Raw genomic sequence first — 15,485 nt, forward strand, 5'->3', positions numbered from 1 at the left:
CCGGCCATAAATCATTTTTTTAAAGACTGCTAATGGCAAGCAGAGTTGGTAAGACGGAATATCACAGGAGATAGATAACCCAGCTGTGACACTGGAATTTTTCTTCTAAAAGATTACAAGTTAGATTTCTCTACCTTCACAAAACGTCTTAGAAACCTTTTTTTATATGAATACTTCACTATGTTCCCAATCAGATTTCATTATCAAACCTAACCATTGCTCACTTTTATACTACTAGTTCTTCAAACAAAGACGGGATCTCCCCAATTTCCCAGTAGTAAAATTTGCAAATCTAGCATCTGAATTCCCTTTCACTCCCTTATTTTCTCTTTGGGATAGAACTTGAAGCCTACTCTAGGACTCTTAGATTAACATTCCATTCTCTGGGGCTCCTAGGGTGCTCCCTGAATTCTTTCAATTATTATTCAAATACTTAAATCTCTCTTGGAGGTGGAGGGAGGCTGCAGTTGCTGGAGGAGGAAGAGTTAACTTTTGGGCAACATCAGTCCCCTGCGCCTTTATAGCCTACTGTAGAATTATATACACTTAGCACACAGCTATAATTCCAGCACTCAGGAATCCGAGATAAGTGGATCTGGGTTCAAAGCCAATACGGTCTACATGGTAAGTTCCAAGATAGCCAGAGTTACATAGTGAGACTGTCTCTAAATATCAAAACGACAACAAAAGAAATGTTTTACACTTACCTGGGCTTAGTGGCACACACCAGTAATCCTAGCACTCAGAGGAGTCTGAGGTAAGAGGATTGTTAGAATTTGAGGTTAGACAGAGCCACCAACTGTTCTTCAGATCAGCCAAGCTACTTAGTAGCTTGCACCTGTGATTTCAATTTCTTGGAGCCAAAGGCAGGAAGACTGCTGTCTTGAGGTCAGTCTGGTTAACATTAAGGATTCCTGGCCGGGCGGTGGTGGCGCACGCCTTTAATCCCAGCACTCGGGAGGCAGAGGCAGGCGGATCTCTGTGAGTTCGAGACCAGCCTGGTCTACAAGAGCTAGTTCCAGGACAGGCTCCAAAACCACAGAGAAACCCTGTCTCGGAAAAAACCAAAAAAAAAAAAAACATTAAGGATTCCTAGGCCAGCAAAGGCTAAGTATATGTTACTGGTGTCAGAGTCTGGTCTGGACAAGCAAGGACTTTACTCAAAACAATGGAATAGAATAGAATGAAATAATCGCCAAGACTGACAGTGGGCCAAATGACGGAGGGTACGCAAGGGAGGAGGAGTTTGGTTTGGGTGGTTTCTTTGCTTTGACTAGCAAGCTTAGATAATATAGATCCTTGTTTGCTATCCTATTCCTAGTGCATCTAGTGCATCAGGTTTTAATTATAGGCACACTCAATTGTGTGCAGACACAAGATGGAGGCTAGGAGATGTTTTGAAAACACAGGTTCCTTATTGCTCTCTCACCCAAAATCATTCTAGGCCAATAGGCTCTCCTCGCGTCTTACCCACATGACTGTGGCCCAGGAATAGATTGAAGATGCCTGAAATGACATGTTCCACCATGAAAGTGATCACATAACCATTCTGTAGTCATAGAAGAAAGTCATAAATCAAGGTAAGCACCAAGCATATTAGTGAGGACATCATGTAGGTAGGTTAAGCAAAATGTTGTAGCAGTAATGGCGACAGCCAGGGTACGGGGTTGTAAACATTTGCCACACCAGAACTGACGTAAATTTTGATAGACACAATGTGAATAGAAACACAGCTGGCAAAATGAGAGTGAGGAAAAGGAGGAGAGAGGAGACAGAAGAGAGATTGAGATGCTGAGACAGAGATATGAATTGCACCACACCTCATGGAGGGAGGGAATGGCTTCCTTTGTAGTAATTTGGAGAAGTTATCTGGTTGGGCTTGGAAGTGAATGCTTAATCTCAGTACTAGGGATAAATGGCAGGTGTATCTTAAATTTGAGGTCAACCTGGTCTCTATAGCAAATTCCAGAGCAGCCAGGGATACAAATAGTGTGTGTGTGTTTGAATAGATTTTAGTGAACATCGTACTATCTGGAGATAGTAAACCTTAAAATTCTCTGTTTCTCTGAGACTGGCGACTTGGCACAGTGCCATCAGGGCTAATCTGTAATTGTTTAAATAAGGCATCACAGTTATGGGGTCAAGCAACAGTCTCTCTGCTAGAAAGTGGGGATTTTGTTTCTTAGGTTTTTATTTGGCTTTTTTTCTTCTTATAATAGAGAAATCTTTCCTGTAGATTTTCTTTAGTTTATTAGGTTTTAAAAGACTTCTTTTTAAAAACATTTTTTTTTTTTTTTTTTTTTTTTTTTTGGTTTTTCGAGACAGGGTTTCTCTGGGGTTTTGGAGCCTGTCCTGGAACTAGCTCTTGTAGACCAGGCTGGTCTCGAACTCACAGAGATCCGCCTGCCTCTGCCTCCCAAGTGCTGGGATTAAAGGCGTGCGCCACCACCGCCCGGCTTAAAAACATTTTTAAAGATAAGAGTTTCACTTTTGTAGTTCAGGCTGGTTACAAACTTGTGATCCTCCTTTTCTCTACCTCCCAGTACTGAGAGTCCAGGCATGGGCCACCATACTTGGCTGTTTTTTGTTTTTCTGAGACAGGTTTCTCTGTGTGTTGCTCTGGCTGTGCTGGAACTCGCTCTGTAGATCAGGCTGACCTGGAACTCACAGAGATCCGCCTACCTTTGCCTCCCGAATGCTGGATTATAGGCGTGCACCACCACACTTGGCTACATTTATATATTATGTATAGAGTGTTCTGCCTGCATACGTTCTTGCACTCCAGAAGAGGACACCAGATCTCATTCTAGATGGTTGTGAGCCACCATGTGGCTGCTGGGAAGGGAATTGAACTCAAGACCTCTGGAAGAGCCGGGTGGTGGTGGCGCACGCCTTTAATCCCAGCACTCGGGAGGCAGAGGCAGGCGGATCTCTGTGAGTTCGAGACCAGCCTGGTCTACAAGAGCTAGTTCCAGGACAGGCTCCAAAACCACAGAGAAACCCTGTCCCGAAAACCCCCAAAAAAAAAAAAAAAAAAAAAAAAAAAACCTCTGGAAGAGCAATTAGTGTTCTTATCTGCTGAGCTATCGCTCCAGCCCCAAACTTATTTTTTTACCTTGAGGTAAAAGCTGTGTTTTGTGTCAGTTTAATGATCCACTGTGAGATCCAAAGACAACCGACTTTCACTGGCCGTATGGTTGTACTCGAGCCAGATACAGATATGAGTACAGGCACTTTGTGTCTAGTCCTCTGTGCTCCTTCTTTATAGCTGCTGGTGAACTCTTCCTGCTGCCTAAACTTCCCTTTTGCTGTGGCTGGTGGTCTGGACTGGTGGTGGAGGTCCACTTACTTGCTTCAGACAAGAATTGAAGTGTTTGTATGAGAGCATTTGACAGAATCTCTTCTACCATTTAGCCCTTTCTCCTTCCATTCTTCCATTCTTGTCTCCTTACTCTGCAATTTTAGTTTGGAAATTTTGCAAGGACCTAAAACCAAAGTGAGTTGCCACATGCCCCTGAGTTCAACACCTGGAAGGGTAGAGTTGGAAGAATCACAAGATTCAAAATTCTCAACTAGTTAGGGAGTTCAAGGTTAGCCTCAGCTACATTGCCAGGTTCTGTGAAGATCCCATCTCAGCAGCCTGGCCCCCTTGGATCACATCTTCTGATCTGGAAGAACTACCTTCCCATTGTCCCAGTGAAGCACAGAAAGTTAGCTTAAGTGGTGCTGCTCTCTTGTAATCAGAGCCTGGCACTGTAGTGGCATTTCAACTGTATTTTAGTACATAAAGACTGCCTGAGGATCTGAGAGTAAAACAGTCCCATTGCTCAGCCGTATAGACCAGGATATGATAACACACACCTTTAATCCCAGTAGCCACAATGACACGCATCTTTAATCCCAGCCCTAGAGAGGAATATAAGACTTGGGGGGGGGGGGGGTGACAGCTCTCAGACACAGTCTCCTAAGATTCCGGGAAGCAGGGTCACCTTTTCAGACTGAGGTCAAGGTAAGAGCCAGTGGCTGGTTGTTTTGCTTTTCAGATCTTCAGGTTGAACCCCAATTTCTGACCCTGAGTTTTTATTAATAGTTTCTCCAGCCCAAAATTCCAAAGGCTTTTATATTCCATCTCCAAAAAGAAGGCATAAATTTCACAAGGCCAGGCCCATCAAGTGACACCACACTCTCAGTACCAAGTTGTGTTCTAGTTCATCCGTTGTTGGGAAAAATAACCTGGACCAAAAGTAACTTACAGGAGAAGAGGATTTATTTGAGTTACAATTCTAGGTCACAGGTCATTATTTTGGGGAAGTTAGGGAAGGAACTAAAGCATCTATTCACAATAGCCACAGTCCAGAGCAAAGACAGAGAAAAAAATATATCATATATCTATGGATATCTGTCTATCCATCCATCCATCCATCCATCCATCCATCCATCCATCCATCCATCCATCCTCATAGGCTTGCTTGCTCTCATCCTGCTTTCTTCTGCCTTAAATAGTACAAGTTCCTGCCTCGGAAATGATGTGACTCACAATGAGGCTAGGTCTTCCTATATTAATTAACAACAATCCTACAGATATGCCCACAGCCAATCTAACCCAGGCAATTCCTTAACTGAAATTCTTTCCAGGTGATTCTAGGTTCTGTTGACAGTTTAAACTAACCTGATTTCCCACAAGTCTGGGCTCTTGTCTCTACCTGTCACTAGTAAATCTGAAGAAATGACAATTGTGTTGGAAATAGGAATGAAAATGAGCTGTATTATATCTGAAGATGGACTGAATGATCACCCCCACCAGCCATGATATTTGAATACTTGGTCCACTGTTGAACTGTTTGTGGAGGATTGGGAGGTGTGACCTTGTTAAAGAAGCGGTATCACTGGAAGTGGTCTTTGAGGTTTTAAAAGCCTATGCCACTCCTAGTTAGCTAGCTAACTAGCTCACTCTTGATGTGTTATTTCCCTCTCTGTATGCTGCGATTACCATTAATGAATAAAGAAACTGCCTTGACCAGTTGATAGGGTAGAACTTAGGTAGGCAGGGAAAACTAAATGGCATGCTGGGAGAAAGGAGGCAGGGTCAGGAGAAGCCATGTAGCCCTGCTGGAGTTGGACAGGACTTTAGCCTGTAAGCCACAGCCACATGGCGATACACAAATTAATAGTAATGGGTTAAATTAAAATGTAAGAATTAGCCAATAAGAAGCTAGAGCTAATGGGTCAAACAGAGTTTTAAATAATATAGTTCCTGTGTGATTATTTTGGTTCTGGGTGGCCAGGACGAACAAGCAGTCTAATATAACACACTCTTTACCTGTCTCTCTCATCTGTCTGTCTGTCTCCTTCTTTACCCACCGTTCTGTTCCATTCTTATAGACCAAGATGTAAGCTCTTATCTACCTTTCCAGCATTGTGCTGACTTCCATGTGGGTGCTGAAAACCAAACCTCTCCTCTGCAAGAATAGAAGCACACTCAACTGCTCACCCACCTCTCCTGCCTGATTTTTATGAAAGATGAGATATAGGGACCTAGTTTCCTTCTTCCACATATGGAAGTCTAATTTCCCCAGCACCATTTATTCAAACAGGCTGCCTGTTTTTCCAGTGTTTGGTTTCTGCTATTGTTTCTAAGTTTTTTTTAAAAAGATTTAATTATTATATTACAGTGTTCTCCCTGTATGTATATTTGCACCTGAAGAAGGCACAAGATCTCATTATAGATGGCTATAAGCTACCATGTGGTTGCTGGGAACTGAACTCAGGATCTCTAAAAGAGCAGCCAGTGCTCTTAACCTCTGAGCTATCTCTCCAGCCTTTGTAAGAGACATGGTCTCATGTATTGCAGACTGGCTTTGACCTTAAATTTCTGATCCTATCCCCATCTCTGAAATGTTGGGTTGGCGATGTATGCTAGCACACATGGTTTATGTGGTGCTAGGGACCAAACCTAGGAGTTTCTGCATGTTAAATAAGCAGTCTCAACCAAGTAAACCATATTGTCAGCCCCCAAAATACACTTAAAAGAACATATATGTATAGGTGCTTTACCTGCCTGTATATAAGTGTATCACATTATACAGGGTCCATAGAGGTTAGAAGAGAGTGTTGAATCCTCTAGAATCCAGCAGATTGGGGTTATAGACAGTTGTGAGCCACCATATGGCTCACAGCATGTGGATGCTGATAATCAAACACGGGTCCTCTGGAAGAGCTCCCAGTGCTCTTAACCTCCCCTAACACATTTCTGCCAGCTAAATGTAGAACACCTTTCATCCTTTTGGGTTGCCCAGAGTGGTATGCATAGTGAGTTCTTGGCCAGACCTGCCAGGGATACATAGAGAGACCTTGTCTCAAATAAAGAAATAAACTAACAGATGTCTGATGTGTGGGGTGATGTGAGCAATTACACATTACCTGTTTATGTGGCCCAAAGGGAAAGAATATACAGCACACAATGTCAGTTTCTCTGAAAGGCTCAAAGTACTGACAACCTCAGAAATTCCTTAGAGAAGAAATCTGACCCCCCCAAAAGAGTTAGTCTGGTTTTTTTCTAGATATTGACTAAGCCTAATAGCACTAAAATAATGAAGACTCGTTCTGTCATAATTCTGCTTACAAGTTTTATTTTCATAGTAATTGTTAATAGTGGTTTTTAGTGGCTTTCTTGTATTTACATTTTATATACACATTTATACTTGGAAGGTAAAGAAACTGTACAATAAAAAAGGTAAGAAAAAGAAATACAGAACATAAGACCACCTCAGGAAACTAATACCTGAAAGTAAAATTAAACCCAGGCCAAGTAGTATAAATTCAGAGATTACTGCCAGAGGTTATGTGCCCTTTATGAGGGAAACCAATATCAAGGCATAGTCACAAGAGTTAAAAGCTCATCCTAAAACCTATTAAGACTCTAGAAACTCCTTCAGTATTTTATTAACACTACCAGCTTCACTGAGCCAGCCCCTTTGATAGGAGTTAACTCTTCAGGGTTCCCGAGGCTAGAATGATCAACCCATAGGGTAAAAATATATGGACACCCTCTGGTCCCATATTCCTTAGGCAATTTACTATACCATAAGGAAGAATCTCTGGCTTTTTAGTCTAGAGACTATATATATGTATTGTTCACCACTAACAGAAATGTGTGCTTCTATGTTGTTTCAAACCAAACTGCAACATCAAAACAGTATAAATCTAATCAGTAACCAAACAGTATTTTGTACAGATGTGACCCATAATAATTCAAATGATTTAGGTTAGGTTCAAAAATTAAGTATAATAAATTTAATGCCAGTTTACCAATGATTAATAATTTATATGAGATGCCATCAAAAAGACTAAGGAAAAAGGTAAAATTACTTTTACTATTATTCCCATCAATTAGAAAAAATATGCATAGAGTTTCACAAGTCTTAGACTTAGCTATATAAGATTTCAAATTTCAAACTGAAATTAATAAAATTTGTTTCTATTGATAGAAGATGGATTTTAACTAAAAAAATTCAAGTCTTGTAAGTAGTGTGTTATCTAGAACTCTTAGAATTCATTGCTTTTTTATTCTTACTCTCAAAGTCAAGTCTTCAGTCCACTAAAGTGCAAAAAGATCTTTCATTCTATCAGTTAGTTTTTCAATGTTAAGTTACTACCTAACAATTTGCCAGACAAGAAACAAAAAGGCTAAAATTCTTCTGTAATAGAAACTCCTTAGAGAAAGAATTTCTCTTCAAAAACAAAGAGACACAACACTGTGGGAAACACCATAAAAAAAACAAGAAACAATGTCCCACCAACATTTCCAGTTCTAGAGGGTCAGAACTGCCCTAGCCTATGATACGGTAAGCAGGAGTTACAGTGACTTTCATAACATACAACGTAGATGCTTACTATAGGTCTACAATAGCTTCAAACACCCAGAACTGGAGATAATACATGTATCCTATCTTTTTTGGAGGTTAAAGTAGAATTTAACAATCCTATTCTGACCTCTGAAGTGCGTTTGTGGTAATTGTTAAAAAAGAAAAAATATAAAAAAAATTGAAGTTTCTGTTGAAGCTATTTTTAAAAAATTATTGCATTTAAAGTATTCACTCCAAATTATGGAGTATGTAAAGGCCATCTAAGCCTTTTCCTCTGAAAAATGGCTCTTCCAGGTACTTTTTTGTTAATACTGTCAATAAATTACGTATTTCATTTCCTTCAGCCATGGAACTTCAACTCGGCGGTTCTCCAGCTCTTGATTCGTCTCTCCAGCACTTCTCTCCATGCTATCAGCACGAAACAGGAAACTTCCCCAAAATTAGTTTTTGCATTTCAGCATGTCCCTGACTCAATGTCAGCTCTTCAGAGCAGGATTGCTGTTCTTATCCCCTTCTTTAATGTCCTTTGTTACAGATGCAAAGACCTGCAAATTGCATGAAACAAAGAGATTTAAATAACCATGGGCTATAAACACAGAAAGCTCTGCTGAAATATTGCCATTCTCAAGTCCTCACACCATCCCTGTTTAAAATTCCTATGGACAGCCGGGCGGTGGTGGCGCATGCCTTTAATCCCAGCACTCGGGAGGCAGAGGCAGGCGGATCTCTGTGAGTTCGAGACCAGCCTGGTCTACAAGAGCTAGTTCCAGGACAGGCTCCAAAACCACAGAGAAACCCTGTCTCGAAAAACCAAAAAAAAAAAAAAAAAAATTCTATGGACAGAGTCTCACAGAGCCCAGGCTGGCTCTGACCTGTCGCACGCAGCGGATGTCTCTAACTGCTGACCCTGTTGCTGCCACCTCAGCAGCTGAAATTTCAGGCATACGCTACCCGCTCACATTTTCTGGGAGTTTTTTGTTTGTTCCTTTAGCTTTTCTTGTTTTTGTTTCTATTGTTTATTAATTCATTGGTTGCGTATGTGAGTATGTGTGCATGCCTTGGTCAGCAGACACCTTGCATGAGTTGGTTGTCTTCTGCCACATGGGTGCTGGAGATGGAACTCGGGTTGCTAGGATCGCCAGCAGGAGTTTCTACTTGTTGGGTCATCTCCCCACCTCTCCTTTACTTTACTTTTAAAGCCCAGTTTTACTGAATAAAATTAGATTCCAGTTTTCATCAACTGAAAATTACTCTGATATTACTGGGCCAATATTTTTATTTTTTATTTCAAGGGCAATTAAACTAAGTTTTTTTTTGTTTTGTTTTTTTTTTTTTTTTTTTTTTTTTTTTTTTAGTTTTTCGAAACAGGGTTTCTCTGTAGGTTTGGAGCCTGTCCTGGAAGTAGCTCGTGTAAACCAGGCTGGCCTCGAACTCAGAGAGGCTCTGCCTCCTGAGTGTCAGGATTAAAGGCGTGCACCATCACCACCCAGCTTTAAACTAAGATCTTAAAAGACAGATGTGTCATTCGTGGGCTAAATGACAATCCTTACTTTATGTCATTTACTAGTATATGTGTTTCTCCTAACAAGACTAAGCATCTGAAAGCCAGGCTCTCTGGATGTGGTTGCACATGCTGTATTCCAGAACAGAAGGATCACAGGTTCAAGGCTGTGTCAGTTTGAATAAGAATGGCCCCCACAGGCACATATATTTGAATTGTTATCCCAGAATGGGAATACTTGGGACAGATTGGGAGGTGTGGCCTTGTTGGAGTAGCTGTGTCACTAGGGGTGAGCTGTGGGGTTTCAAAGGCTCAAGCCAGGCCCAGTATCTCTTTCTTCCTGATGCCTACAGATCCAAATGTAGAATTCTCAGCTATCATGTCTACCTGCATGCTGCCATGCTTTCCACTATGAGGATAATGGACTAAACTTCTAAAACTGTAAGTAAACCCAAATTAAATGCCTTTTATTTTTATGAAAGTTGCCATGGTCTCTTTACAGCAATAGAACACTAAGACAAAGGTCATCTTCAGCTGTACAGTAAGATCAAGTCTAGCCTGGGTTAAATGAGACCTTGACTCAAAACAACAAAAAGCTACTATCATATATTACGTTCTTTCGGTTGCAAGCTTTTAGTACACAGCAGATGGGGCTTTTTGGTGGTGCTTCATTTTTTACATTCATCTGTCTGTCTGTCTGTCTGTCTGTCTGTCTGTCTAGGGTATATGTGAGTGAATTAGCATGCATGTGTGGAATCTTCCATCATGTGGGACCCAAGTATTAAACTCAGGTAGTCATATTGGCAGCAGGAACCTTTACCCTTGAATCATCTTGCCAGTCTCAAAGCAGGTACTTAATACAATTGTCTGTTTGAAATATCAAAGTAACTCCATGACTTCATTGGTGAGTGATTACTGTAGGTGGTAATTCACTAAAATACTACAGGATTTATATAAAATAAAGCTGTAAATTTAGAAAAGAGAAAGCCATTTTAAATCCTTCCATCTCAAAGCCAAGAATTATTTTTTAGTTTAAGACTAACATTTGTGATACAGATAACTGCTTTACAAAAGTCAATAAATAATTTTAAGTATTAAAATTTTAAAAAGGGGTGAGGAAGAAGGTGGAGGGAGTAGGTGAAGGGGAGGAAGTGGGAAATAGATTTGGCATGTAAAATGAAAAAAGATAGTTTTTTAAAAATAAATTTTAAAAAAAGTTAGAAAAAAATACCTGAGTCCATTTTTTGGTGCTATTCTGCATCTGAATGGCTGCAATACAGCTGAAAAGCTTTTCTGATGTGATATCTTCTGGCAATTTGGTAAGAAATTGTGCTATATGAATAAAGTCCATCTGTAGGAGTATATCTTCATATAGCCGGAGGATCCCCAATCCAGTCCTAAATAAAAATTCCTCTCCATCTCTGCAAAACACATCCCAGACACGACAAGCCAGATCAAGTGGCAGTGACTTGCTGTACAGCGTGAAGATCCTAGAGTCAGGGAGGAGACAGTTACTCACACTCATCAAGCATCACTATGGAAAAAGAAGTGCATAGGGATAAAAGGACAAACAATGTAATGTCTGTTTTCAAAACTTGAATAGTGATAAAATCAATAAGTAATGAGTAAATTTACAACCTTACATGGAGATGAAGTCTGGAATAAAATGGGGTAGAAAAGAATAATAATAAGAGCCATGGAGCTCTGAAACCAGAATGCTTGAGTTTGAATCTCTAATTTCCTACTTTGTTTTTTTTTTTTTTTTTTTGTTTTTTTTTTTTGTTTTTCGAGACAGGGTTTCTCTGTGGTTTTGGAGCCTGTCCTGGAACTAGCTCTTGTAGACCAGGCTGGTCTCGAACTCACAGAGATCCGCCTGCCTCTGCCTCCCAAGTGCTGGGATTAAAGGCGTGCGCCACCACCGCCCGGCTTAATTTCCTTCTTTGTTATATGACACTAAACAATGTTTAGTATTGCTATGCCTCAGATTCCTCATCATAGAAGATTAAAGATATTAATATTACCTATTTTAGGGCTGTCTTGAAATTAAAGTAGTAAAGTCACTTTCTCATTTTGTTATTGGTTTTTATGTATTTATTGGAGGTTGGGGCAGACAAGTTCTCACTATATAGCCAGGCTCCTGCTTATAACTCATGCTCCTCCTACCTCTGCCTCTCCCAGGGCTAGAACTTCAGGCATGCACTACTATACCCAGATTAATCAAGGGTTTAAAACAGTGTCAGATATATAAAAAATGTTCAAAACTTGAGGTGCAGCTTAATCCTAGAGAAGCTTGCAAGCATGTGTAAGGCTGTGTTTAATCCTCAGCACTATACATGTCAACCAAACCAACAACAAGGGAGGGAGGGGAAAAGGGGAGTATGGAGGGAGAACACCAACTAAAGCAATAGTGAGGAAGGTGGGTGGAAAAAGAAAGAGAAAGATGGAGGGAGAGGGCAGCGAGAGAGAGGAAGCAAACCAGAACCTACCAGGGAAGAGAAATGACTAGGAAGACATCCCATTTGGTAAAGGTCATTATCTGCTTATTCATTTTTTATAAACCAAAGTTTACAGCTAGCCTAGGGTCGGTGGCAGAGCACCTCCCTAGCACGCAAGCTACCCTGGGCATCATTCCCAGGATAAACTGAATATGGTAGTACATGCTTGAAACTCTAACCCTTGGGAGGTAGAGTAGGAAGATTAGAATTTCAAGGTCATCCTCAGCTATGAAGGAACTTTGAAGCCAGCCTGGACTACAAGTCCTGTCTCAAAAATAAATAAAGTTCCATAACTACTCCTTACTGTTGACAACTTCATAATCTTCACTTTTAAATTTTTTTTTTTTAATTTAATGCGTATGCCTGTGTGTATGTCTGTTCATGCAGTGCCTGAGGAGGCCAGAGAAGGGCATCCAATTCCCTTGGATTGGAGTTACAGACACCTTGAGGTGGCTGGAAGTTGAACCTGGATCTTCTGGGACAACAGCCAGTGTTCTTAAGCACTAAGCCATCTCTCCCGTCCTAAATTCTCCACTTCTTATCAAAATTCACAGTGATACTAAAGTCAACTGCCTATTGCTTACCACACAAACCCTCAAAATTAGAAAGAATATCCTGGAAATAAGAAAATAAATATTAGCATCTAAACAAGGAATTATTCCTCTTTCAGAACTTTGGATAAAGCTTTGAAAAACATCTTATTAAAGAAATATTACCATATATCTTTTCTGTGTTAAGAATAAAGAAATGACAACTATTTTTTCCCTGAGATATCAGTATATGCTAGGCATTAAATAAAATCCATCATTACAATTCACTACATTTCAAGATATTACTACACTCTTTTTTAAAAAAAAATATTTACTTCATGTGTGCATGTGTGTGCAAGCACATGTTTGCCATGGTACATGTGATGTCAGAGAACAACTATTGGGAGTTGGCTCTTGTCTTGCACCTTGTTGAGGCAGGGTCTCTATTGCTTCTGCTGCTGTGCTCATTACTCTAAGCTAGCTTCGTAGGGATTCTCTTGTCTCCGCCTCCCATATCACCACTGGAATGCTGAGATATGTGCCACTGCATCTGGCTTTTTATATAGGTTACAGGGGTCAAAATCACATCAGATTGTGTGGCAAGTGCTTTCCCATGCTGAGCCATCTTCCCAGTCCCCTAGTCTTCTCTCTTTTCTCTATTTTGCAAAAGACTTTAATACACACACAAACACACATATATATAATTTTTATCTTAAAAATATTTTATTTTATATGTCTGCATATATTATATATGTGTATATATTGTATAATTATGCATGTGTGCATAATTAAAGTGTGTGTGTGAGACCTAACTGCAGTGGAGAAGGGCAGAAGAAGGTGTTATATCCTCCTATAGTTACAGGCTGTGGAGCTGCTCAAGCATTTCCCCAGTAAGGAAATGAACTCAGGTTCTCTGCAAGAGTAGCATGCACTTTTTTTTTTTTTTTTAAAGAACTGCATCACCACACCACACAAATCACTCTTAACCGCTGAGCGATTTCTATGGTTCTCTCCAGTCTATGTTTTTTGTTTGTTTTGTTTTTCAAGACAGGATTTCTCCTTGTATCCCTGGAACTCAACTTTGTAAATCAGGCTGGCCTTGAAAGAGATCCTGCTGTGTCTGCCTCTGGAGTGCTGGGATTCAAGGCATGTACCACATCTGGCTCCAGTCTGTTTTTAAATATGTCCCTATATAATGTGGGACTTTTTCTACTTGTAAGGGAAAGGTTCTTTTACATGTATAATCTCATCTATCAGATTTACTATATTTCCTAAAAAACAGAGAAAGTTATAGTTTATTTCCTTTTTACTGTTATTTATGTCTGTTAGTGACTTACCAATCTATCAAGTATATATCTGGTGTAAGGCTATATGACTTGAAATGAAGAAATAGTTTGGACAGGTTTTCCTCAAAGAATACTTCAAATGTTGCAAAATACTTCAACATCTATAAACAGGGAATAAAATCAATAAAATTACAAAATAATCTACTACAAAAAGAAAAATCATTAATATTAATAAAAATTTTATTAGCAACTCCTCTGAGTTGCTTCAAGTTTTCCTAAAACTGCCACTCAATGAAAACTTCATCTATTTTATTAGACTATCTCAGCCTTCCGTGTTTCTTATTCTAAGCTGACATTCAGAGTACAGAAACATAGGAGGCAAACACAGTCTATCCTAAATGTTCATACCATGCTGTGGTCCACCCGGAAAAAGGCCAACTGGCATGGCTTATTTAGGAGATTTGCAAAGGCAATGAAGGCGTCTGCTTCTTCCAGATTGAGAATGAGCACAGCTGCGATGAAGGACATCCCCTGGACCTTTCAAAGGGAAGAGAAAATAAAAATGAATTTAAATAATTCTCGAGTTTAGTTACCCTCTTCAAAATTTACAAACATTAAGAATTTACTGATTTCTCCTCGCCCCGTAAAAGCAAGTACTAACAAACTGTAATAGTTGTGAAATTCCCTAATTTTAATTTATTGTTCATGTGATAGGGTTTAATAAGTCAAAAAAATTTAAATCAGCCTTTATTTGCTCTATTTCTTCTTAGTCTAAATTCTTTCAAAATTACACATTAATGAAAATTAAGGGATTGTTTTCACATTATAGCATACAAAGAACTAAGAATAAAAGAGGTCTATGGATAAATTGCTAAAATTCTAAGAAAGAAGTTGTGGGACTTGAAACAGCCTGAACTTGCGGGAACCACAAGAAAAAAATGAAGGAGAAAAAAATCCCTTAATAAGAAAAGGCTTAAACAAAGAAATGACAGCCCATACAGAATACAACATTTATAATAGAAGACACTTAGAAAAAGATTCATTTACATTATGAAAGCCCTTAATAAAATAGCTAGTGAGTTATCTATATAGCAATTACACCAGGACTGGAGAGATGGCTCAGAGGTTAAGAGCACTGGCTGCTCTTCCAGTAGTCCTGAATTCAATTCCCAGCAACCACATGGAGGCTCACAACCATCAGTAATGAGATCTGGTGTCCTCTTCTGGTGTTCAGGCACACATGCAGACAGAATAATATACATAATAAATACTTATTTTTAAAAAAGCAATTATACGTCTCTTTAATTAAAAACATAGTCAAGAATTCTATAATAGACATACATACAGAGTCCCCTGAGAGTAACTACGATGATGGATGTGTCTTATTCCCAACCAAATATCCTGAAAGGTTGTCTATAATCATCATCTCTAGCTTCTTTTTATAGGGGAGGGATTGAGATGGTTTCTCTCTGTTGTACTGACTGTCCTCAAACTCACAGAGATCTGCCTGTATCTGCCTCCTGAGTACTGGATCTAAACAAAGGTGTGTACCACTACTGCTCGGCCATCTCCAGCTTCTTGCATTCCCTTGTAACATATTTCAGATGGATTCCCACTCACCAATATTACTACATTGCACTGATTCATTCTTTCTTTTCTTGGGGGTTAAAGCAATCTCATAGCAATCCCCGTCTCAGGCTACTAAGAGGATTACAGGGATGAGACATCACACTGTTTTCAATAATTTTTTTTATCTATTCCTATTTCTCTGGAAATATACAAATTAATATAAAACAGAACAAAGTTGT

The 15,485-nt window shown here is 39.6% G+C and overlaps 1 protein-coding gene across 1 annotated transcript in view; it reads right to left on the reverse strand.

Annotated features, from left to right (window-relative positions):
- Positions 1-6,612: 6,612 nt before the first annotated feature.
- Tbc1d12 (TBC1 domain family member 12) overlaps positions 6,613-15,485 on the reverse strand; it is a 73,738-nt gene continuing 64,865 nt past the window's right edge. Inside the window, exons 10-13 of the mRNA XM_057779331.1 lie at positions 14,086-14,214; positions 13,729-13,838; positions 10,598-10,856; positions 6,613-8,410 (exon numbers count right to left, since the gene is read on the reverse strand). Coding sequence (XP_057635314.1) covers positions 8,342-8,410; positions 10,598-10,856; positions 13,729-13,838; positions 14,086-14,214 — 567 coding nt within the window. The 3' untranslated portion in view covers positions 6,613-8,341. The remainder of the gene's footprint in view (positions 8,411-10,597; positions 10,857-13,728; positions 13,839-14,085; positions 14,215-15,485) is intronic.

Source organism: Chionomys nivalis, chromosome 8, assembly GCF_950005125.1.
Source record: "Chionomys nivalis chromosome 8, mChiNiv1.1, whole genome shotgun sequence".
Taxonomy (NCBI): Eukaryota; Metazoa; Chordata; class Mammalia; order Rodentia; family Cricetidae; genus Chionomys; species Chionomys nivalis.